General features: G+C 32.1%; 1 protein-coding gene across 3 annotated transcripts in view; it reads left to right on the top strand.

The window, feature by feature from the left end:
- Positions 1–26907, top strand: part of LRRIQ1 (leucine rich repeats and IQ motif containing 1) — a 109831-nt gene that overhangs the window by 71106 nt on the left and 11818 nt on the right. For 2 of the 3 annotated variants that reach the window (XM_040558306.1, XM_040558298.1), the window contains exons 23-25: positions 17965–18097; positions 19660–19720; positions 25080–25200. In XM_040558306.1, the coding sequence (XP_040414240.1) occupies positions 17965–18097; positions 19660–19720; positions 25080–25200 (315 nt within the window). Of the gene's footprint in view, positions 1–6240; positions 6965–17964; positions 18098–19659; positions 19721–25079; positions 25201–26907 lie in introns of those variants that run through there. The other variant, XM_040558314.1, reaches the window with a different exon arrangement.

Here is a 26907-nt window from a genome sequence, read left to right as displayed (position 1 = left end):
GCTTCTTTTGTTATCTGGAGGCTATTTCAGTCATTGATATAATGTAAAATACTCTAAATGATTTTGGACAAAGTAGATTAGGAATTGAAGGAAGAACCTATCTTTGACTGCTCTTTTCTTGGGAAGTTCCAATTAGTCCTGGCTGAATGTGTAACAGAGCATCTCTACCAGCTGTGGGTTTGTAATTACAGGGTGTGTAATTCCATTCATACAAAGGATGGATATCTACTTTTACCAACCAACAGTGTGACTGCTTTGTCCTAGCGCAGCAGTACAAAACTAAAGAAGGAGCCCCTGGGCCTGGCACTTTTTTTTTTTTTTTTTTTCTACAAGCTTTGGAAACAGTATACATCTTTTGGAGTAATCTTTATACCTCAACAGTTTTGGTGGGTTATCCAAATAATTCCTGTTCAGTGGAATTGGAAGCTGGATTCCAATCTTGAGAGCAAGTTGGAAGAATGCAGTTGATCACCTGGGAGACAAGTCAAGTTACCTAAATTGTGTATTATTTGTATATGATTCACTTACAGTTTCTCAGAATTTCATGAACTATGTTCTACTTAATTTTGTAGGTAAAGTGATTTATTAGCACATATAATACATTTATTTTTAGTCATAGCCATATTCATATCCGTCAGTGGCACACCTATATCATGCAGTTCAAAGAAGTGGAAAGAATATAACTTGGTTTCACTCAGGAATGTACACAGTGACCATTGCCAGGAACTTTAACTTTTTAAAAAATGCATTGGATTATATTATCAGGATATGTTTACTGTAATTTGGGAACCCGTAGTTCTAACTGGCAATAATGTATTTCCTGTCATTTTATTCTTACTGGTGACTAGCCAGTAAAAAGTAAAAAACATAACAGGTACTATATTAAAACATATTTCACAAATATGACTTTGATAACGAACTTTTTCAGGTGACTTAATTATTCGTTTCTCTTCAGATTGTCAGTAAAAATAATACTTATTTTTTTTATACTGTTACAAGAAGAAGATGTAAAATGATCTTCTGGTTATGTCATATGATTGAAAGATAAATATCAAGAATCCGTTTAAAATTGTCTGTTTTACAGCTTTCTGATAGCTCACAATTATGAAATTCTTTGCAGTTTCAGGTGAAAAAAATGTAGCAAAGCATTCTTATAGTTTATTATTACTAGTGCTCATTGAAAAATAGAACTTGAGACTTTAGGATGTGGTAATTTAAGTGGTAATTTGAGTTAATTATATGAGCTTATTAAAATATTTCTACGTAATGATAAACACAATTTTTTAGATATTCTGTATTACCAACACTGAAGAAAAAAATGTAATAAATAGAATTGATACTGATTCTAATCACTGATGCTTTTAAATATATGCATGAGAGTTAAGAGAAAGCACTGAGAGTGAAATGCTAATATTAATCTTTTTGTATGCTTTAAATATTTTGTTATTTGTTATTTAAGGACATTTAAATGTGCACTGAACTGTAGTTAATAGGCATTTGTTAGCTGTTTTCATCTTTTTTAAATGAGCTATTTTCAATGGAAAACTGGCATCAGCTCCCAGGAAGCACACGTTATTTGTAAACATCCATTTTTTAAGTTTAGTCATCATTAATTTAGCTGTGGTCTGAAAAGGATCAATAACCACATTCTAAATCTAGTCTTGCTGCAGTTCTACTGGCTGAATTGCCATGTTTACAGTAAAATGCACTTATTACATATCTCCCAGGCTTCAAATTTGTATGCCAGATTAGGGAAGCAGTTTCTAAACCATGTGCCACTGACAAAAATGACATAATAATGCATTTCCAGAGAATCTAAGGTCTATCCTGAAATGTGATGAAAATGCGTTACAGAAACCTGTAGTGTGGAAGGGAATCTATCTTTTAAATCAGAACTCTATGGCTTTGTTTCTTATTATTTAGTGTGAGCTCACACAACAGAACTCTCACATTGAAATATTTTCTCATTTTAAGGAATTAATGGCTCTCCACCAGCCCTTTAACATGTAAAATGAGTAGGTTACTTATGTCCAGTACATCCAAAAAGAGCCAGGATAAAATAAACATAAGGAGTTGGATATCTTGGAAAAAATCTGTCATGGGTTTGGGTTAATCATCTCCAGAAGAAATTCAACTTGATGCCTGAAATGTAAGACTTCTTGGAGAAAGCAGTAAAGCCTGAGGCAGTGTTGATCTGAAGGAGTGCTCTCCATGGGTCAGAGCTGCTCTGCTGGCGGAGTGCAAACCCAGTTCACAGCAGTGGTACACTGAAAAGTTGTAAAAGACTGCAGGGGCCTTACAGTGCACGCACTCAAGCTTCAGTTACATAGTTTTAGTGGCCCAGTTTCTTATTATAAAACAAAAATAAAAAATAAAATCTGTGCCTAATTTTCCAGCCTCCTGTCCATAATGATAATGTAGACTTTTTCTCTATTCCTGGAATGAAGCAATCCTGAAATAGTATAAGTTTAAAAATGAATAAATAAAACATCATTTATGTGCATTCATGCAGTACACTTCAGCATCTGGATATTTATAAATGATCTAGGCATATGACATTTTTATTACAATTTTTGCTTTTCACATTCAATTAAAAAAAAAAAAAAAGAAAAGAAAAAGAGAGAGAGAAAAAGATTTTCTCTTTGCCTGAAGTTCCTAAAGTGGAAGTTCAGGAATACATTCCAATTTAGTATTATAAGATCTCACTGTAGTTCTACTCTTCAGGATTCCACTATTCTACTGTTAAATATTTCTGATTTTGACCTCATATTTCACCTGCTCATGTATTATCTCTTTGTTCTTGCCTCTACTGTTTTGCAGAGTTGCAATTTGTGGTGGTATCAGGACTTTATTAATGCATTGGAAATAAATCTTCTGAAACTTGAAATTTATACAACATGTAAGCTATGTCACCTGTGCTTTCCTAGCACAGCAGTTAAAAGGAAGTGTGCATTAGGGGAAAAAAATAAAAAATCTTACTGCTATTTTGCTAATGACTACCTCATGATGACTTCAGTAGGAATGAGATTTCACCCAAAATTTCATCAGAGGTTGAGAACTAGTTTATGGCATTGTTGAATAAGGAAGCACAATATTTCTGATAGTTTCATTTGCATCTTCTGAGATTTTAGCTCTCCTTTTCTTGAACTGTATGTGCAAAAGCTAGGTAGTGTCTGCTCAGACAATATATATATATATAGATAAGTTGACTCCATTTCAGATCCACAACATTTTATAATACATAAGGCAATCATTTTGGATGAAAAGACCCTGAGTCCTGAAGCATTTCAAATCCTTTTTCATTTGACCATTCAGTGACCTGATAACTATTTCCTGTCCCTTAGTAAGGTTGTGACCCAGGTCTTAGAGTGCAAAAGACAGATAATTTTAGAAACAAGTTAAATCCAAATGGATTTGGTTGGAGGGGGTGAGGGAGAATAAGTTTGACTAACCTCCTCTAAAATAAAGTGTTAAAGCACTTGGATTTAGTAAGGGTAGGTAAAAGTAATTATTGAATTTGTTGTCATTTGTTTGGATGCCTGGGGACTGTAGTCAATATTGGGATGGTTTGTTTATTCGTCTTGCTTCTACTCAAAAATAGCCAAATGCAAAGGTGCTCATTTTACATGGAAAAAAAAATGCTAATGATGAGATCATCAAAAGTACATTTTCAGATACATTCCAAGTATTATCCAAAATGAATATTTCAAACATTACATTTATCTTGGTAAGTGAATGGTATTTTAACATAACCCATGGAAAGTGTGCTCTGCGTCCATAGAAATATCACAACTGTTGCACTACACAACGGCTCATCTTGCAGAAGTATTTCCATTTTGTGTGGAACTAAGAACAAGGAATAAAATGGATTCTTAGAAATATTTTATAGGAACAAATACTTGTTTCAGTTGCACAACATGATTCATATTAAATCACGATTAAAGAAATATTTCCCATAGCTATGTTTAATAGCAGTATCTTTGCATACTTCAGTTACTCTCAGAGGTGGACTTAAGGAAGGCCTTTATCCCAGAGCATTTAATTAATTTGAAAATGCAATTGATTAAAGTTTCTTATAAAGGAATTATTTTTATCCTGTTCTATAAGGTGAACGATGGTGTTATGGAGAGCTGGTAGCATTAATGAGGTCAGAGATCTACAGCTATCCAAAAATGCTATTTTTCATATGATAATGTATTTAATATTGAATGTACGTCTTAGTCTTTATCTTTTTTATAGCTATTAATGTTGTGGATCACACAGATAATATATTTCAATAATGTGAAACATTTTTTCAGGCAAAACATTGAAATCATTCAAGTTGAAGTCAGGTTATTAAAAAATTTATTGTTCAGGACTAATAATATAGGTAAGTCCTATACCTTTTACAAATTTCATGTAATCTATAAAAGGAGACAGTATATGTGGTAGACTTAGAAGATTTTATGAGGAATTGTAGGAGCACCTCAAATATTGTAATAAAAGTCTACAATCATTCAGTAATATCTGTGTAAATTCTGTGATATGATGTGTATTTCTCTCATGTACATCTTCCAAATTTATACTTTTGTGGTTCAACTCTTACCATTTACAATACAGACCCATTTTAGCAGTTGTTTCAAATTCTTAGGTTTGTGGTATTTTGATGTATGCACTGCAGATATTTTACCTGGCTTATGTGTATAAAGAAAGGTGGAAATAATGTATTTTCTAGTTATTATATATATATATATATATATATACACTTGTATTCTCTCAGATTCCTAAGAAAGGATGGATGCAGAGATTATATTTTTTTTTTTTTTACATGACAGTCTAGAATAGTTCTTCTGTTGTAGATTTCTTGTCAGTTTAACAAATTTGATGTATGGTTATAATTTCATAATTTACTACGTTTTTAGAATCTTAGAGATAACCCAGTCCAGGTAACCAGATAAACAAATCAAAGTAGCCAGACAAAAGAAGAAATTTATTTCACTTTCACAATCATTATTAAAGAAGGAGATTTTGAATAACTAAATTTTATGAATGTTTTTAAGACCAAGTTAAGTGTAAAGGTTACTAAGAAACTGAATGTGAAACTGAAGTCAGTACCCTAAAGCACTTTCATGTTTCTTTGTTTTGTTTTGTTTTGTTTTGTTTTTCTCATATGAAGCAAGCACAGTAATTTTCAGTTTATGAAGAGAACAGGGATTTCTTTTGTCAAAGATTTTTTTGTTTTTGATTTCAAAGTTAAATTTACTGAGAATTTGCTTTAGTATCTGATGGGTGTATATTTTGTAATTGAGAAATTAGTAGTGAATGTAAAAAGAAAAGAAGCTATGTGCTACTAAGGCAGAAAGTTCTGATTTAACCTACCAATGACCTGGCTTTGTTTGTTCAGATGACAGTTCTAAAAGTGTGCAGAGAATATTCCCTTTTAATACAGTTATTTGCCGCAAGCCGTGACCTCACTGCCTGTCAGGGAGCAGGTCTGAATTGGCCCTTTCTCTGATATCGTGACATTGCTTCTGTTGCCTCGATTGTGACCTCTGATTGCATGATACCCCTGAGAGTTCAATTTAATAAGCGTGACTCCTGACTCTTAGCCAGGTCTGCCTTCTTAGGTTTTGTCAGACTCTACTTGTGGTCTGGCCTACATATGCTAAAACATTGCATAGGCTGTCATCATACCATGTGAGTTGTGTGCACTGTATTCAAAATTCTCTTTCAAACATCTTTCATTTATTGCAAATGGAAATATTTATAAAAACTTACTTGGAATAAATTTTAGTAATTGGTTCTTCCATAGCTATGACTGCTCAGTATTTTTGTTTTTTATACTTTTTTACAAATAATTACTACTATTTCACTTTATTAACAACATGCATGTTATCCATGCGTCATGCTAGTTCCTGACTTTAAACTTTGTTTTATTTCCCCTAAGAGAGCATTATATCTTTTTGTGATTTCCCATCAACGTGTTTGTTCATTATAGAAATGGTAGGGATGAATTCCCTTTTTTCATTGCATAATTAATACAGTTGCACAAGGAGACAGTACTGATGTCACAGAGCACTATGAGATGTAGTTAAGTTATTCAGGACTAGTCAAGTGAAAACTGAAGAATCTGGAATTTGGGAGCAGGTAAGTAAAATTAAGACTTATTAAGTATTAAGGAAAATTGAATATATTGGTTTTAGTGACTATTTTGCTACCTCATTGCATTCTATTCTCCTCTTTTCCTCCTCTTCTAACCAGAATCCTGAGAGAAAGTCTGTTCAGAGACCTGGCTGCCTTGAGGATGATGATGCTATTCAGACATTTCTCCAGTTTTAGTATACCTTGATGTGTTCACTGAACCAGACTTTGGAGAAGTTCAAAGATTTCAGAGTTTCAAGTGTGTTACAAGATACAGAAAAAAATGTGTATTTACTCATGTATATTTTTTGTATTCTTATTGCTAATTTATATACCATTTTCCAGTCGCTGTATCAGTACCTCTAATGTACTGTTTTTCATGTACTGTATTTAGCTTTTCTGATCAGAAAAGCAGAAAAATCTTGCTACATCATACAAATGTTATATCTTTTCTAGTTAAAATATTTTCTTTCTATGATTAATATTTCTCCATTGTTTTAAAGGATTCTGTTCACCTTTTTTCTCAGATTATTTTGTGTTACAATTTATATATCTTGTATGAAAAAAAAAGGAAACTATATTAGAGTCTTTCTTACAAAACATTCTCTGATATAAGGTAAAAAGCAGACATTGTCTTGTTACTTTAAAACTTGCTAAAAATGTGATGTTCCTTCTCCATGACAGTGACTGTTACACATCCTAACTGCTTTGGTCAGTTAATTTTTTATTTTTATATCTTTTATAAGAATTCCCATGTAAGGTAATATAATTTTAATAGAGTAGTTTAGTCTGTAAGATTGTAAAACTTGTCTTTTTCATTATTCTGATGTAAAACGTATAAGGTTATCTATTGAAGTTCTTTAAGTTCAAGTGTGAGTTCACTTATATAATTGCACTTTATGTGCTTTTAGTCCTTTTTGAATCCTGTGCTAATTGCAGAAGCTTAGATAAGTGGCTACAAATAAGCAAAGTTAGGAATGGACAACTGTTTTACCTGTTGAACAACAGACAAAATAAATTATATTTTTAAGTTTATTATTTATGGCTGTCTTAAAAGTTATGGCAAATATAAACAGAATGCACGAGGCAAATTTAACTATTCAGAATCATCATGGTATTTAACTTACGTATATGTCAGCGAGGTGGAGAGTTTAGTGAACAATTTAGCTTAGAAGTTTAGTAAGAAAGAAACTAATTTAAAATCACCTACTCCAAGAATAAAATATCAACAATCAAGTGTGTTCATTTTCTCATTAAAAAATAATTTAAATAAAGGTCAAAACAAAATTCCCTAACAGAACAGGAGGATCCAGGGTAAAATTATTCCTTTTTATCATTCAGTGAGATAAATCATTCAAATCTTCTTTGTATAGAAAGAAAAAAAAATGCAGTTGTAACAATAACTGATTCAAAATCAATATAATTAAGTTCAGTTCCCCTAGGGCTAAATACTCTTGAATGTGTGTTGATTTAACTAAAATGATGTGCTGTGTTTAAATTATTGCACTTTTCAAGTGTTTATAAGCTGAAAATGTCAATCTAGTTTGTAAAGAACTCTATAAAAGTACTAAGCTCTTTGAACAACATCAATTAAGAATTAGTCTGGGGCAACTTGCCAGCAAATCATGTTTTTGCTTTTGTTTTCACCTGTCCTTTACGAAGGGAATTCCCTTTTTTGAATAGATCTGGAATTTAATATTGTTTATTTTCTTCCATGCTGTATAAACCAACCAAATAAATAAATATATAAAACTTCTTAAGAAGAATTGGTATTTTTATATCTATCTGTATTTATTGCCTTTGTAAGTCCCTGGTATTTATAGTTATTTTTAAGATGAAGATAAATATATAAGAATTGTATCTGCTTGGGGTTTGCCACTCTTTAGATGTAGAATCTGAGACTCTTTTTTCCCCATTGAATTCAATAAGCATTAAATCAAACCATGTTTACATTTGACATAATGGCAGACCTGATCTTCAGTGATACCTCTGCATTTGACTATGAAGTAAATTAATCAGCCATCTTGGACTTAATCTGTGTAGATTTTGTGTGTGTATTTGACAATGTAAAGTTGTTCTACTGTTATTCATTACCTCACTGACAAAACTATGAAGTGTTGTCACAGTACCCTCATCAAATGCCAACAGCTATTTCCAGTCTACATCAGAAAGTAAGCCAGAAATAGTTTCACCCACACAGAATAAAACACTTTTAAATCCAAAATGATATGTATCCATAATAGATAGACTACATGACCAATTCACATGTATTCAAAATTGAACTACATTAACAGAAAATTGTTTCAGTGTTACTCTGCACTGATAAGTACCAATGAGTGAAACTCATGTTGTGTACATCACGTGTGTGATGTTTAAGAACATAAGTTCTTAAAAATAAGTTTGTATGTTATTCAGATAACTATCTAGAGGAAACTTTTATTCTCAAGGGTAAACATAATTAAGACTTTTTAAAATGTACATTACCAAGCAGTGATACACTGTTACATGTTTTTTTTTACAGTACTTAATTTACATTAATTACTTGCTCACAAAATTATGAGATAGTTATAAATGTGGTTTAAGTCAGCTTTACTAACTTTGTGTTGCTCCTGATTAATGATTTATGTATTTATTTTTAATACTCGACATAGATGTCTTCTTGTCACATAGCAGTCTCAAATTGTTATTTTGAACCAATCTTTCATTGGGTTTGAATTTTCTGTCCCTCTCTTCTAGTTTTAAGTCCTTCAGTATAAACAAAACCTACCTTAATAGTTGTCACACTCAATAAAATTTACTGTTTTATTGTATTCTATTCATATGTGTATGCCCACCTCATAGGGAGCAACACAGTAGTTAAAACCTCCTGCACTCATAAAAAATGCTCTTTTATATTTATCTATTTTTATTTATTTTGAGAATTTCTTTGGAAAATCTGATATCTTAATTAATTTTGGTTGGTTTATTTAATGTAAAGAAAGGTAATCCTCTTGCTTGCTCTCCATACAAAGTGATAATCTTTTCTTGCTTGGAAATTCTGTTTCATTAATGAGCAGCTAAGCACTTCTGTTCATGTTCTTGATTGTTTCTGTCAATTAATCTTAAAAACTGGGAATGTATAGAATTAAAATCTATCAAAAGAATTATTTTTTAAAATGTTTATACATTCCTTAATTTTCTCTTGAGCAATATAAACTCCATTTCCATTTTCTGTAGAAAGCATCCTTCATTAATGGGTTTAATAATTCCAAAAGAACGTGAGAAAAACTGGAGGTGGATTCTTTACGAGGTAGATTTGGATGAACAGATAGAAGGTGAATGTAGGCAGTAAGCATAAACATAATAGGCTTGATCTACTTCTATCCTGTTTACTCATAGTTAACTGAGCGTGGAAATGCTGGACATATCATTTCAAAGTAATTTTTACTTCTTAATTTCTTTGTTTCTTCAAGGGCCTTGACTCCCAAAGATGTTTTGGTAACAGTACTCAAAATTTACTCCTCAGCAGACCTGTTGATGAAATTTGCTTATGCTGAGTGGCTGAAGCAGTTAGTATATAGTTTACAGAACACACTATTCATAGAAGACTATAAACAAGAATAATGTGAAGATACAGTGTAGTGCTGTAATTGTATATATTTTCAGAACTTGTAAAAACCCAGGAGGATCTTGAAGAGTGCTGTTTGCAGGAGGCAGCAGTTTACATCAGGAATTCACCTCATTGTGTTCACATGGCTAATATCATGCCTATAGTTCTCATTTTCTTTAGAATTGTTTTATATTTTTTAGCAAGAACCAGTTTAGTCTAGCAAACATGAAACTGTTTCATGTTACTTCCAAGCCTATATATAAAACAAATCTTTAGTGGCTGGGCTGAGAAATGTTAATCTGTTTTTTTGTTTGGTTGGTTGGTTTGTTTGTTTTGTTTGTTTGTTTTGGTTTATTGTTGTTGTTTTCAGATGTAATGCAACTTTTTTTTACCTTTTATTTTTTTTTAAGTTTGAGTAACCTGATAAAGCAAGTATCATTAGTGGGTGTGGCAGTGGGTATTTAGATAGTCAGCTTTTCTTTCTGTATACTCTCTATCTTATCTGTCATCTGTTGTTTAACATTTACTCCTAAAGAAGTTCATCTTCACTATCACCACACCTTCTAAAATACAGCACTAATAAGAAATTTTGTGGCTACAATGATGATAATAATACTGTTTATTATATTATTATCACAATTATAGTGTCCAGCCTAATGGATTTGAAGAGTATGATGTTTGGAGAGCCTTCAGTGCCTCTTCTAGTACAAACGAAAATACCCAGAACAATTGATATATTTCAACTGAGTGGAGTCAGTAACTATATAGCATTTAATTCAAAACTTAATAAATGGCAAGTCATAGTAACCAGAGATAAATATGGATCGATATTGGTCAGAAATACACCTAACCTCACAATTTTTGATTTTTGACTAACTAAAACAGTGTCCAGGTCATGTTTTGTTTTGCTTTGTTTTGTCCTGCTTTTTCTGTGCTCTAAAATTCAGATGGCCTTTGTCATTGACTGAGGTTAAAATAACCTTAATTGTGTATTTGGTTCCAGTGTTAATTGACAGTTGTAGTATTTTGATTTTGCTATTACCTTGATACTAATATGTAAGAACAGTATTCTACATAACTGTAAATGTAGAAGCTTTAATGGTAGAAAATTAGTCAACTGGCAGAATTTGGTTCTGGTTTTTGAGTTAATTTTAAAGAAATAATACTTTTGTGGACAAGGGAATGTCATGAAATGTATTAGAGGGTGTAGACCTTCATTAAACAACTGCTTTAGAATTCCTTTATTTTTTCTTCCTGACTTTTCTAATTGACCCAAGTAGCGTATTCCTATATTACTATTTTTATTTGTCCTCCACTATTTGATCACAATCTTTTTCCCACTGACATCTTCAGGTCCTATCACAAGATTCACTGCCTGAATCAGATCAGATCAGTAATAAATTAGCAAAAAATAAAATCAGCAATTGCATGTGTGACATCTTCCTGTACACACCTCAGATTAAATATTTCTTTAGGCTTATAAATCAACTCAGAAAGGTGTTGTATGTCTTAAGGAATGGCATGATATGGAACCAATATTGTTACAAGGGAAGTTAGAGAAGATAAATGAGAAATCATGTTTAACATAAATGGTGGAGTAGAGAAAATAGTGACAGCCCATAACATTGTGAAAGTTGGATAAATTGCAAGGAACAGAGTTCATTCTACCTTGAAGTTAATGCCAGGTCAGTGAAGCATATGAAAAAAAAAAAAAAAAAAAAAAAAAAAAGAAAATGTACCATGTCCACAAAAAGAATGAAAGAGTTAAGCAATTTTATATAGAATGAAATTTTATAGTTTTCAATAAATCTGTGTGATAGTGGGTTGCAGTGAAAGAGATTAAATAATCAGAAGATACCAAGAGAACTTAATCAGCAATATTGTAATATGAATAGGTATAAATAACTTTAAATGAAGCATTTTAAAAGCATTTTGTTGAAGATTAAGTAAGACTTGAATTTGTTTCAAGGTTGGGAAAGGAAGAAACTGAGAATAACCAATAAGCTGTGTATAAATACTAATCACTACTGACAAATAGTAGTGGTGGTGTATTATGCAGAGACAGGAACAAGCAGTGAAACAGAAAAGAATGTGCGGGAAGTCCTAAGTATAAAATTCTGTTTTCCTTGAATTCAGAAGCTGAAATTTGTACAATTTCAGTGGTTTAGGAATCTCAGTGAAAGTATTCAGCTTTTGCATAATCTAATATTAAGAGTTCAGAAAGATAACACAGGTGGGAGAGGCTGAGATATATTAACTACTGAAGCAGAATAAACTGAGGAGGTGAAGCTTTATTAGTGGTATGAATCACCCTGAAATAGACCATAGTGTAGAACATAACAAAAAATAGAAATGAAAACAGGGAGAAAAAGGGCAGCCAAAAAAAAAAAAAAAAAAGATTATGTTCTCATTTTATTCATGACTAAGAGTGTGGTAAATACCTGGATTTCAGAAGGGAAGAATGAGTGTGAGGGTGAGGTCAAGAACAGTTGCATGGTGAAAAGGAGATAATTGCTATAGCAGATGAAGAGGTTAGAGAGGAGAAGGGGGTTTGCAGATGGAAGAGTGATATAGTAGACCTTAATTATTGTCTGAAAGAATCTGAAATATCTGGTAAAAAAGAGAAAAACAGAAAAAGTTTTTAAAAATGTATTTCTTCCTTTCTATATTTGTTTTTATGATTTTTGAAGCACGTGCTCCTGTGGCTTGATCAGCACTCCTGTATTCAAAACTCTTTGTGACATAAATGATAATGCATTTGTAGCATCAAGATTTTTTTCAGGTTGCAACCTCATGTGGTATTCTTTTGAAAAAATGTCTGTTTCATCTTTTACTCATCTGTGCACTCAGGCACTGCTATAAATACTCTCTGTATTTCATTCATTCTGCCCCCAGATATGCTAATTACTTTAGTCAAAAGTTACTCAGATGGAAAGTAAAATCTAAAATTAATCTCTCTATGTCACAGACGGGATTCTTTATTTTTAAGGTAGAAATGTGTTTCACTGTCTGAAAATTCCAGACCTGAGTTGTAGATAAAGAAACATGATCTGGTGATATTATAATTTTAAGTGAAGCAAACCACATCAGTTACTGCTACATGATACTAACAACTGTCTGGAAATCTTATATTGCTAATGTATGCACTGAATACCTGTGTACATGCTAAAGACCACTCTAACTACCATCTATTTTCTTAAAACAGTATTACAGGCATGTAGCGGTAGCTATATAATACATAAGTGAATGTAGTAACTTCTGACAAAGTAAACTTCTGAGAAATGTGTTTTGTGTGGGTGAAGAAATTCCTCACATTTTTCTTATGTTCCAGTATAAATTTATGTGTGTTTATGTTTGGTTATTTGTTTTGTTGTTTGTTTTTGTTTTAAGTATTTTCTGGTCTGTTTCCAAATTCTTCAGTTTCTTGCCTTAGTATCAGAGTTATTGCTTGTGTTGTTCTAGCTTTCTGTTCTGTATGTATTATACAGATTGTGACAGAAATAGTCTTTTTTTTTTTTTTTTTTTTTTTTTAATTTAAAGTATGGAGAGGATGAGATTAAAAGATGGATCTTAGGTTTAGGAATTTTAGATTTTTTATTATTATTTATTAAAACATTATAGAAGATATGAGAAATAATAAAAATCCTTAGTGGGTATGCATCATTTTAATTTTTATTCAGAATAATGTATTTATAGTTAGTACACTTGCATATAGGCTCACATGCATGCACTCTCAGAATTTATATTGCTGACTGCTGCTAATCTATACCAGAATACTGGCAGATAAGAAAAAAATCAATGTATTAATAGCATTGACATGAATTTTATATCCAACTCAGCTACTTAATTCCCATATTAAGAGCACCATTTCCAGAATACATATTGAGAAAATTAACTCTGGTCACAGATTTTTTATATTAAGGGAGGAAAACTTAGAATACTGAAGAAATTCCAAGCCCTTCTTTTCACATTATGGGTCTTAGTTTTCATAGTCTCTAACTTTATATGTATTGTACTCTGTATGAAGCAAATTTTGAAGTGAATTAAATAACACTCTAAACTCAAAATTTAACTGTAGATGGTTAGGTACTGTGCAGACTTCACATACTTCTCTGTTTCAAGAAACGTATGTCATATTAAAAGTAGAATATTTATCTTCCCATCATCAACAAATAGATTTGAACAAAAGTCAGTGCTGAATTGGATGCCTCAGCACCCCTTTGCGTAAAAATGATAAAGAGTTTGGGATTGAGAACAGTCAGGATCAGTGTTTTCTAGAAATAGAATCTGAAAATGCAGAATCTGAAAGATTTCTCTGAATGTACACATTGTGTCACTATCTTCTTTGGTATCCTGGCTTGCTGTTAATAGCACATGGCCTTGCCGTGGGGAATGTGAGTATGAGGCAGTGGGAAACATGGGTTTGGGGTACTCCTTAGCCTCGTGAGATTTGAATCTCCAGCTTTTGCATCCCAAGCTATTCTCTTTGGGAATGTTTCAACCCCCTTTTTAAAGCTGACTGCTACAGCTGAGGGCACAAGATACATCAAACTTGAAGAAAATCCTGGGAGAAAAAAGCCTGACTCTGTCTAGAACTTAGGGCACTTCACCAGCAGTAGTTCACTGATTCTTAGCCCTTCTCTAACTAACTTAATAGATTATCCAGAGATAGTCTACCGTAATGTAAGTAAATAGCATCTATATTTTAAACTGAACATGAGACACACTGTCTCAGAGCATGCCAAGCAAACAGAATTTGACAGACTGAGGTTGACATTTTTTCTGGATCCAAAAGTTCGGGTGATTATGGGTTTGCATGTGGATTTGGAGACCTAGGAAATAATTTGTTATTTTCCTGTAATATTTAGTTTCAATGACATTTCAGATGCCCAGGTTCTTCTGAATAGGTTCTCTCTACTTAGGTACTCAAATTCTGCAAGAAAATGGCAGTAGGTTCCCCTGAAAACTGTGGTGGAGTCTGACCTAAGTGCACAGCATGTGTGTGGATTAATTGGTAACACTTACTTATACATTATTGCACAAACACCAAATGTAAGACTATTCCAATTGTAAATTATTAACTTGTGTTGTTAAAAAAAAAAAAAAAGTTTGAAGGCTTAGAAATGATAATCTAACGTGTGTACACTAATTTAAATACCTCTGAGATAATTTTTTTTTTCTTTATGGGGTTCTTCCTTCTTTGATGTATTCCTTTTTTCTTTGATATTCTAAGAGTTGTCTGGGTTTAACAATTAAAGATTATAGGTCTGATCCATTTCAAAGTTGCAGAATGCTTACAGCTCTTATGAACTTCTGCGGAATTTGTGAGTGTTAGTACTTCCACAAAATCATGTCCAGGTTTTAAAAAAACCAGACCCCTAATTTAAGAAAGCTATCAAGCAAATGCCTGTTAATGATACTGATACCCAAGATCCTCCAACACATGATGTTCATAAGTGGAACAGGAAAGTGGTAATGCTGTGTTTTAATTCGTAACAGTATTTTTTCATAAGATTTATGTTGTTATTAAAATATAAGACTATGGATATGTTCCAAATAAGAAAATAGAATACTGTTTTCTGCATTTTTGGTGCACTTTTCTCTTGATCACTTTCTCATTTCAATAATTTTTAAAAATTCTAGTATGAATATATATAATAAAATTTTAATAAACAAAACTGTTTCAAACAGAATTCCATCAGAAATTCAAACTGCAACAAAGGTGAGTTATAAGCAATCATTTTGGAAAAATAACTTGCCAAGTTAAAAATATATTTTAGTAAGTTTTATTGTAGCTTATTTTATGTACATTCTCTTTTGACTGTCATTGATACACAGACTTAGACATGAACTTCTAATATTAAAAATCTTTGCTGGAAATAAACCATTGTCTGTGGCCCCGGGAGGCCAGGGCTGCCTGCAGCGCTCCCGTGCAAGGCAGCTGGTGGGCCAAGAGTTGGACTTGATGATCCTTGTGGGTCCCTTCCAATATTCTATTGGGATATATTCTATCATATATATATTATATATTATACATTATATATTATATATATGTGTATATATTATATATATATATATATAATATTGTATATTATGTACAGATTATATGTAATATCCCAATATTCTATTGGGAGATTCTATGATTCTAATATTGGTTTTAAATCCCTACATAGATTTGCCTTGTAATAGAGGAAAAGGGCTATGTTTTAGCGAATGCTTAGTTAATACTGATCATTTTGCTAGCAAGAAATAATTCTCCTGAGAAATATGGGTATTACTGAACCAAACTTTTCTGTAAATATAAATAAGAAGGAACGTAAAGCTAATGTCTTGGGGAATTATTTCTCACTGGAGAACAAATGTTCACTACAAATGTTCAAAATTTAAAGGTAAGAAAGCTGTACTGCTGAACTAGGAACACAGGAAATGAATATCATAAACTTAGGAAAGCAGTGGCTCTTGCTTTATTCAAGGAAAGTGTTGAATTCTGTTATTATGACTCTCTATTTTAATATTTGACAGTGATCCAGCAGTTCACTGCTTGATCTTTTTTAGGCAGACCTCACAACCTTATTTGGATAATTCAGTGGCGCTCCATCTAAGCTGTTCATTTTCTGTCATCCTGATAGTATATACAATAGCAAGGAGGTACATGAGAGCCCTTTACAACAGCAGAAAATATATTCTTCCACCTAACTTCTAGACTGTCTAACTACCAAGACATCTATGACAATTGAACAGGTTCAACCCAAGGAATGGATTTCATTCAAATAGACATTCCCTATACTGAGATAAATGAAGAGCACAACCAAAAGACATTTTTATTTCAAGCTTCTGTAAGCAGCTATGATACTTTAACAATATGCCTTTAAAGCTAAAAGATGAAAGCAGTGAGCATACTGCAGAGCCAGGTAAAAGGGAACTGAGAAACAACAGTTTGCAGCTCATGCAAATGAAATTATAATTTTTATGGAAGAAAGGAATAAAAATATTACAGATAATATAGCAACCCTCTGACAAAGTTTGTGAATAGCCTGTATCTGCAGTTCATATTGTCAAAACGTGAATGGCAATAAAGGCTTAAAATAAAGAGTATAAGGAAACCATTCACCTCAGTTGTGATACTCTATGCCATTATAGTTATTGATAGTTAAATCATTCCTAGTGAGTAAATGGGCTTTATACAAAGTGGAATGACTTACATACTTTGCTGGTTCAAGTGCAAGAGGTCCACCCCTACAGTTTACTAAATAACTTCCAGTCGCTGCTAAATTCACTTGTCAGGGAGAGTAAGGAAGATCTTTGAAAGGGAAAAAAGCAATAATCAGCAGAAAGCAGTAAGGTAATGTCTTCTGAAGTGAGATTAAAGAGGGAAAAAAGGCAAAACCAAACGTTAAATAAAAAAATTTAAAAAAAAAAAAGTGTTCTAATGTCTCATAAATGACGTCGCTTGAGTCAAAGGTACCAAAAAAGACATAGCCTATAAAGTTAATGTATAAGGGCAGAAAATAAAAAGTTATTCATGAATGTCCACATGCAGCAATGATGCTTCCTCTGCAGGTTCTTCCAATTCTGGCATCCTCTTCCTTATGCTTCAAAACATGTCAGGTATCCACCAGAATGTTCCCAAAGACTGAAGAACCTCCAGAGTTGTGCAGCTTTTTGTTGTAATGTTGGTGTTTTATTCTCTTGGAGTCTCTTTCATGTGCCAAAATATATGTAATAATAAGGTATGCAATTGCTTTGAAATCCAATATTGGAAGCTGTCATTAAAGTATCACTAAAAGATCAGAGGAATAGGATTGCCATGGGTCCACTTTTACATATAATGGCAAGTTTTTATCTTATGCATTGGTAAATAGAATTGTAATTGTAAATTAATGTGTATTTTTAACCATAGAGATGGTACAGTGAGCAGCATTCATAGATGTTTTAAGCAATTTATCTATATTTTTCTATATACATTTCATTAAGAAGAATTTTATTTCCCAATAAAAATAAATTTATTCAGAAGGCCTCTGTTCAATCCTAGAAGAGAAAATAAACCATATAATGCAAAATTAATTTTAAAATATTTCTTAAATATATCTGAAGATTATAATATTCTGGAGTCAGTTGGACTCTGCAATAAAATGAAGCAATTGTGGCTTTTCTTTTGTAAAAGGCAGTATGCTTCGGGTTTTTCTGGGGAATCATTTACAGTCTGATATTTTAAAATAATAGCAAAACACAAGAGTATCTTTTTTCCTCCCTAGGTGAAAAAGAAGAATTTTCTCAGCTGGATACTACTTTAGATGAGAAATTACAAAGGAGAAAAGACTTTACATACCAATGGCTTCATACACAGCTTTCGGATTTTGAAACAGCCAGTTCAAAAAATACTAAGAGGTGAGGTCATTGCCTTTAAATTAGATTTTTTTTTTTTTACTGTAAATTTATCTTGTAAAGTGAAACCTAGGTTAATAGTTCTAAAACAAACATGACTTTGTAGCTAGCATACAGTACACCATATTTCTGGGTCCCAAACATGATACCTTTTAGAATTGTTTTAGTCATTGAATAGACACTTCTTCCACAGTGATAATGGTATGATACACAGTGCAGAACTTTATGATAAAGTATAAACATAGGTTTATGCAAGCAAGGTTTTTGTATTGTAAATAGTATAAGAAAAAGTGCTTGTTCTTTATATACCTTGTAACTTTATTGGTATGTATTACAGTTTTATGTAATTATATCAACTGTAACATTACCTATATTGTTTGATTCAATTAAGGAAGTAAAACACCCACTTTTTAACTATATGCTATGTATTAATATTTTGTCTTCAAAACCTTCTTTTACATCGTCATGGTATATATACTTCAGTAAAATATAGTAAATATGCTCTCTTTTATTTTGGTTATTAAACAGGTAAAATATCAATACAGTTAAAGAAAAATGTAATTTTATTCCCTAAATGAATGTTAAAAGAGTGAGTATATGCTTCTCATATATTTGTCAATATAAGCTTGTCAATATAAGCTATTGATACCTTAGTGAAACCATTAATAGGCAGAATAGACACAGGAATCTCTAATAGGACTAAACAAGGGGTCAATAAGCAAGCAATGGATTTGCTATAAGCATTTTAACTTGACTTTCATTAAAAATGTATTTAATTCATAATGAAATGGACTGCAAATTCTTACGTTTTACATGGGAAAATATTCCACATTTCTAAACTATATCGATGACTGAAGGAAGTCTATGCAGCAAATATTCTTCAGAAAATACGTCAGTCATGTTCCATAATAGTGAAACACTCCAAGAGCTTGTTTAAGATATCTGTCATGACTTTTAATTTGAATGAAAACACTGGAGCAGAACATGTAATGATGTTTGAAAGTAAGAAGACACGGAAATTTGTAAAGGCATTTTTTTTAAATGTTATTTAAATATTATTTTGTTACCTCTGTGGGTGTGTGCTATGCACTAATATTTGTACTGGCATTTTTAGGATTATGATACTATTTATGCATGTGGCAAAATTCCCACTGACCTACACTGGAACATCACTGGTAGACTATTTAGAACAGCTGATACATTTATGCAACTGAAAACAGACTATATAGTGTGACAACTGATTTAGTCATAATTTATGTCGGTACATGCAAACAGTCATGTATTGTATTTATTGATATCTATGTTTTGAAATTAGTGTTTTATGATTGGAATAAACAATAGTAGTTGTTAATAATTTCTTAATTTTAATATTATGTACTATCAATTGTAATATTAGTTACTCTGATACTTTAACATATGTTTTTACCATGGAATCATTTTAAATGGTGTCATTGCTACTTAGCTACATCTGAGCAGGAATGTTTCCAGGATGAGATCCTCACAGGTATTTTAATGAACCCAATACAGTGATATTTATTGAAATTTCCATTTTACATTTTTCCCAGCTGTTCTTTTTTTCCTGAGTTGGATCCTGTGGCCCACAACAGTGGACAAGTACAACTTGTGGTAAGAACTTGTTTCCATGTGGAATTTTGCAGAATTCAGCTAAGCCTTGATAGTGTTTTCAAATGCATATTTGGTATAAAAACAACCAGGAGCTTTTTTTGATTGAATATAATTCTTTAATGTCGTCTCTATTTGGCAATCAAGTCAACCATTGATGGAGATCAGAGGAGAAGGTTCAGGCACAAGAACCCATATGTGTACATAGGGTTCTGGTTTCATAATTTGATACTGTTTTTGTTTTTAAGATATCAAATATAACTGTGTTTTTTAAAGCTTCTAAATCAACCTTTAAAAATGTTTTAAAGCAATAAATATGGTTCAGCACCAATTACGTTATTGACTGAAATGTATTTTTGTCAATCAGACAAGTTTAAATGTTGTTAAATTCTATGTCACATACCTAAATCATTCTAATATGCCCACAGAGTCATTTACTAAAAGAAAGTTAGACTTCTATATTAATATAGTAACATTATTAAAAATAGTGTAAAGTCATATTTATTTCTACAATTTTTTACTATTTTTTTTTCATAAAATGGCCTCTAGTCTTCTTGTGATTCATTCTTTTCTTTGCAGCATTAAAAGAAAAAAAAAAAAGTATTTTCTGAAATGGGTAATTCTGTTGGCCAGCGGGAGTGGGAATACAAATGATTTAACAATCTGAAGATTTACTAGTTGAAAAGACTTACTGTCAGAAATATCCAAAAGCTCCTTGGTAGTGAGCAGTGGTATGACACCAATTTATAGTGTATGACTTCCCATCTTATTGCCAAGTTAGCAATATTCTTGTTCACATAATTATGTGGGGGTGAAAAAAAAAAAAAAAAAAAAAAACTTAATACAGAATTTAGCTTTGTATGGAATATTAATTGTAATTTTAATTATGATAGAGCTGTTCTTGATTCTAATGTGTTGGTTGCAAGTATCTATTTATTTACACATTCCTTGTGTCCATCTGTATCTGAGGAACAATGAAAAACTGAATTTTATTGTATTTATATAAATACAGTATTTTCATCTATTGATTTCAGTTTGTACCAAGTGTGAGAACACAAGTCTTGTGTATTTATTTTATGTCTATTTATAAAGTATGGCAACATGCTTTGTTGGTGTGTTTGTTTATACTGCTGGTATTGAGCTGATGCTCATATTGAACTGCATTGAGCTACTTCCAAATTAATTCACATCAGGAACTGACAAGGTCTGTGTCTTCTATTCACATACAAAATATAATATATATAAATATTATATATATATATATACATATATATGTATAACAAATTTCCATAGTTCCATGATGTGACATGTGCCTCTAAGATTACGTACCTCATTCTGTACTTGGAGCAGTCTTGGCCTTCTCCAGCACCTATATTCCTTGGTTTCACCAACTATGCAATATGTGTGTTTCGGAAATGCTTCTATAAACTCTTCTAAAATTCATGATTGAATAAACACTCTTAAGAGTTAGACATTACTATTGCTATTTTCTTTAAGTCAGGTTTTGTCTAAGATTTTTCTTTGGTATGATGTCTATGCAATTCTTAGAGTTTGTTTTTGAATGTTTAGTGGCTGAAATCATGAACTGGGTGACTTCTGATGGGGTTTAGATGCAGCAGAACTAATAGTTATTTATTAGATAAAATCTAAAAAAGTAATTTCTCTGATTTGAACAAATCATAATCTAGTAATGTTATCTAAATTACACGTTATATAATTATCAACAAGCATATATGCACATAGGTAGATTGTATCCTGTTTACGGTAAGCAGTTCTGTCCACAAAATTCTACAGCAATCCCACAACAGTATTATGTGGTGTACCCACATAACAAGCAATGTTATGGGATTGTTGCAGCCTGTGCCATGTTACACAGCTGTTACACATAAATGAAATACTGTGAAAAATGCAATAGGTCAAAAAATAGAAATAAGGGAATAAAATGTATCTCTAATGTAGAAAGCAGCTTTATATAGGCAATGAAATAATAATGTGGTTTATACACATATATGGATGGAGAATTATGTTTTAAAAATTTATATATATTTTGTTAGCTTTTGAAGTTTGAAATGTGAAATCTGAACATAATCCTAATGCTTTTGCAAAGTAACTCAGTTAAAAGCTACAAAATCATGACAATAATTAAGTTAACATTCAGCAGTAATCATTACCAAAAAGTAGGAAAAGTGCTGGTAATTTGAAAGAAAGATGAAAATATACATTCACCAAATCAAACACAGAGAGAGAGAGAGAGAGAGAGAGAGAGAGGGAAGGAGAGGGAGGGAGAGGCAGAGAGAGAATTAGAACAGGAAAACATTCCTGGGCATTTCCAGTCATTTATTCATATGTCATATGCTCGTTTATAGAGTTTCCTGGTGTGTAATAGCATCCCTAACTTGTATGTGTTACATAAGCCTGGATTCTGAACATACTAGATTAATGTAGTTTTCTAACTGATATCTGTATGCATTCCAAGAATTTAAGACTTTGTTTTTAGCTGACACGAAATAGTATTTCTGTGTTTGCATATTAACAATAAAGTCATAGAAGTCTTAGCCCTTTTCATTGGAGAATGAACCCTATTTAGTAACCTGCAGTAAATTTAAGATCTTATTTTATTAATCCTGATAATTTTGCTTACTACTACCACATAAGTGGTAGTGGAAGGCATGCTGACTTACAATTTAAGCTGGGCACTTTAAATTAAATATGATTTTCCTGAATTACAAGTAGGATAGACTTCCCTATTCATCTTTGTTACATATTTACTTGAAGTTACCTACATAGTTAACCAATTCACTACTGATCAGCATCTCAAAATCATTTATATAACTTGAAATTAGCAGCATTTTTTTTACCTCAGAAGATTACAGAATACCTTGATAATTTAATGTAGGAATAGGTGAATATTTGTATGCAGAACAGTATTCAGGACAAATATTCCTCCTGATAAAATTAATTTCCAACTAATGGGAAAAAAAAATGTAATAATAAAGCTAAGGGCAAAATATCCAAAAATTTAAATGTGATGAGCACTACAGACTGAAGTCCAATACTGTACTCTGAAAAAGTGTACCAGTATCTTAAATTTCTTCTAAATGTTGGCTCTAAGCTATAGAAGTAAAAGGGAAGGTTTTAATTAGTTTCAGAGGACATTTAATCAGGTTCTTTACAAACCTTAATTAATTAAGTTTGCTCCAGAGATTAATACAGCTTTAAAATTTACTTTGATTGTAATTGGCTGAAAACACTTGTCTTTATTTGGAAGACTATAACAAATATTTTATATGAGAGAGACAGACAGCTGAATTAAAATCTAGCATATGACTCTGAATAATGTAGTCTATAAGGTGATGAAACCTCAGCTTCTATGATGGTAGAGTAGGTAGGTAGGTAATAATTCCATGTAAAAGTAAGTTGCTTAAAATGCTGTGGCCTTGTGGGTCTTTGCAAACTGTGACATAACTTCTGCTATGCATTGAAACACTTTAGATGGAAATAAGAATGATCAATTCCATTGTTTTGAATCTCTCTGAGCATCACATTGATTGCATTATTTCAATTAAAGAGAAACTAAAAGTTTAAATTAAAAAATTTTAAACATGCAAAGCTCGCAAGCCTAAGAGGATCATATAAAAGTAAGGCCAAAAATATGGAGAATTGTCGGGATAAAACTATTATTCCCTTGAAAGTTTATTAATATTGCTATGGAAGAACAAATAAAATTGATATTAACAACAATAATGCATCCCGCTACCTGTGCAAAGTGAAACTTTAAAATAATGGTCATTAAATATATAAAAGACAGACATCAGGAAGCAAGGAATAAACTTTCTGTGCTGACACAAAGGGTACACAGTCACTAAGGAAGAGCATAAAATCTCTGTATCTTTGGAGTCGGTTTGAAAATGGCATGAAGTTTTTAATGAATTTTACATTAAACAGTGCCTGGATAAAGACAAAGAAATGAAACAGGTCTCCATTTCATTTGAGTTCTCTGTTAGACTGGACTACAAAGCTTGTCTACATTGGAGCAATGCTTCTCTTGGTACAGTGAGCTGGTTTGAACAGGAAGTCTGGAGATTGTCTCCTCCAGAATAGCCTACAACTTTACAGTCATGGCATTTTCCTGAGAAAAAGGGAGCTGCAGGCCTCAGCTGCCTGAGGAAGGAATTGAGACCCAGTTTTCCAAAGCCTGATCAAGCAGTCTAGCTACTAGTATATTGTGTAAAAGTTTTGTTGCATTGCCACCAGCATTTTCTTTTTCTTTCTCTCTGGTTTTGTTTGTTTGTTTGTTTAAGTTGAAAAAGTGGACTCTACTCAGACACCTAGGTTCTTACAGGATTTGTGGCTTTTCAGCCCAGATGGAGGAAGGGCTTAATCTGCATTCTGGACTCCACTTTTGAGGTGCCAGAGAATTGAAAATTTAAGTGTATCCCTATGGTCAGTACTTCAGCTGACTAGGTCTACACCGGGGATTTTGTAGATCGCTCTTCTCCAGTGTCTGATTTTTCCCAGTCATTGTTGCTGGTCCTCAATATCTAATCAATAGTATTGTTGGATAACTGCTTTAGACATTGAATAGCTTTTAATTTCAAGGAAAGAGAGTTCTTGTTGTGTAAACATGTAGTAATTGCTAGAAAAAAAAAAAAAAAAGAAAAAAAGTGACACTCGACAATTTACAGTGTGTGATATCTTCCAGGTCAATATTTTTAACCGTTACCCTACATGGTGCCAAAACAAGGACCTCTGGCTAAGCTAAAAGATGATTTTTATTTCTATTTTGCCATATTGAGGTGCAGGTAACATGCCTCATGCCAAAATGTAGAAGTTCATAATTAATAAAATACTCTTACCTAAAGTATAATTTAAATGCTAACTGATGGATATGGTTAAGTAGCAAAAAACTAAAAGATTAAATTACTTACTGGGTCTTTGATTGATTGAAGTGATACATGTCCTGGATAAAACATAAATATTGCAGAAAATAATCCAATATGACATCTCTGACATTCAGCTATAACTTAAATTATAGACTGGTCAGTAAATGATCTTAAGCTGTTTAAGGTTTCATCAGCCATCTGCAAGATTGATTTTCTTCAAAATTACTGTACTAAAATGTTTTCTTTTGTTGCTGCACTGACTCAGATCACAAACCACAATTTTAAGATCGGCTCCTATTTACAAAAATGCTTTGACATAGTGCATTTGTTCAGCCTAGGCAACAATAAAGGATTGTGGTATCATTTTGAGGAAGGTTGTTTGACAGGCCCTGTTTGTTTATTTGGGGTAATGTGAGCTGCATTCAGAAAATGTTACATTTTGTTTCATGATTGTGTACATTCTCTCCCACTGCTTCCAGGCAAGCCCTGTAAGCAGAGAAGACACGGATTTAGATCTTGTTTCCATGGCCAGTGGAAGTGCTTTGACTAAGAGCAGAGAAAAAAATAAGCAGCCACACAGACACTCAGCAAGATCTTCAAGTAAGTTATGGGCTTTTTCAATAACAGTTTTAAAGGTCACTTTAAAATACTTTGGTGGAACTAAGCATGCTTGGAATCCCTAATAACACATGCTAATTATTCTTCTGTTTCTTACCTGAAACCTTTTCATATGTTTTCTACGGTTCTGTTTAAAAAATGCATCATTAATATCAATGGACTTTCCTCTTGTAATTTTAACCCACAGGCAGTGTGACATATACTAGGTCTTCTGATGCCCAAGTTCATAAAATATTGTTTCTTTATGTTATGAAACAGAATATTTTATGCTAAAAATATTATTGTTTTATGTTCTCCTTCATTTTTTTTCCTGAAATAGGTTTGGAAAATACAACTTCTGTTAACTAAATACCATAACACATATCTTAATCAAGCCATAGATTTCTGTCACGTTAATTACCAATAATGCTGTAGTATATGCATCCTACAGAATTTACTGTAGCTCAGTGACAGAGGATCCCTATATTTTTATCATTCTTTAATATCATACAAATTAAAAGAAGAACATGTATATGAAAAAATAGAATAATGCTTGAAAGTCATAAAATGATACCATTTTCAGATTCATGTTTTATTTTGTGTAATGTAGCTGAAGAATATGTTAGCATATTTCTAATACGTTCCACTATATTTTGTCATTTGTGTACAAAGTGACTTATCCAAATAAATGAAATTCAAAGGCCCCAAATTTTCATTATAGAAAATATAAGCAGTATCAAATAACTTTGGGAAAATTATTAGAATTCATAAAACCATTTAAGCAATGCAGTTTCTTGAAATGTTTTGTGTCAAAGTAGAAATCAGGCTATTTCATAAATTATATGTAATTGCTGATTTTTTTTAATTCTCTTTTTATAAATGTTAACTTTTCACTTTCAAGGAAAATTAAGTTAAAATTCAAGGAAAACATAAAACATTTGCGATCTCTTGTTTTATGATGTATTTTTTAAGGCTTTGAATTAAAGATTTATTTACATTCTATTAGTCTACCACAGGCAAAAATAACAGTGAGTACAATTTGTCCATGCTTATGCACTAGATTTACATTCCTAAAATTAGATTAGATAAAATTTAGCATCCTAGTCTCAGTTAAGTGCAGCCATCAAGAAAGAATAAAATTCTTTGTCTGCCTGCCATCTTAGAAAAACTTGAATTGCATACTGAATTTTCCAGTTTCTCTCCATTGGCTACTAATGAAGCCCCACCATTTAAATTAGATGAGATTGCTGACTACTAAGATCCTGAATTTAGTAGCTAAGCTGCAAATGTCAATGACAAAATTATCTTTCTATTCATATGTTCAGAATAGAATGTATGCATATCTGGAATAATTCAGTTAAGTAGTATACACCACTTTCATATTAATGTATAACTGCTGTCTAGATTATAACCTACACTATCCTGCCATCCAGAAAAATAAATAAGAATCAGCTCTTTCTCTGAAAAGAGAACTGTTATGCAGAACTTGCCTTAGGAGCTTTAGTACAGTAAATAAAAAAGTGCCATTGTATTATGCCTTCAAAAAGAAGAGACTAGGAAAGAAGCAGGGAAGAACAATCCAACTGTCAGAGTCATAAGTGTGAGAGACAGACAGTCTACCGTGTCTGGTAATATATGTATTTTCACAAAAGACATACCTATATAAGCACAATTACATGTTCATTCTCCTTTCTGTAGTTGGGGAACTAA

The sequence above is a fragment of the Cygnus olor genome, chromosome 1 (assembly GCF_009769625.2).
Source record: "Cygnus olor isolate bCygOlo1 chromosome 1, bCygOlo1.pri.v2, whole genome shotgun sequence".
Classification (NCBI taxonomy): domain Eukaryota; kingdom Metazoa; phylum Chordata; class Aves; order Anseriformes; family Anatidae; genus Cygnus; species Cygnus olor.
This window is presented reverse-complemented; position numbering and strand designations above follow the sequence as displayed.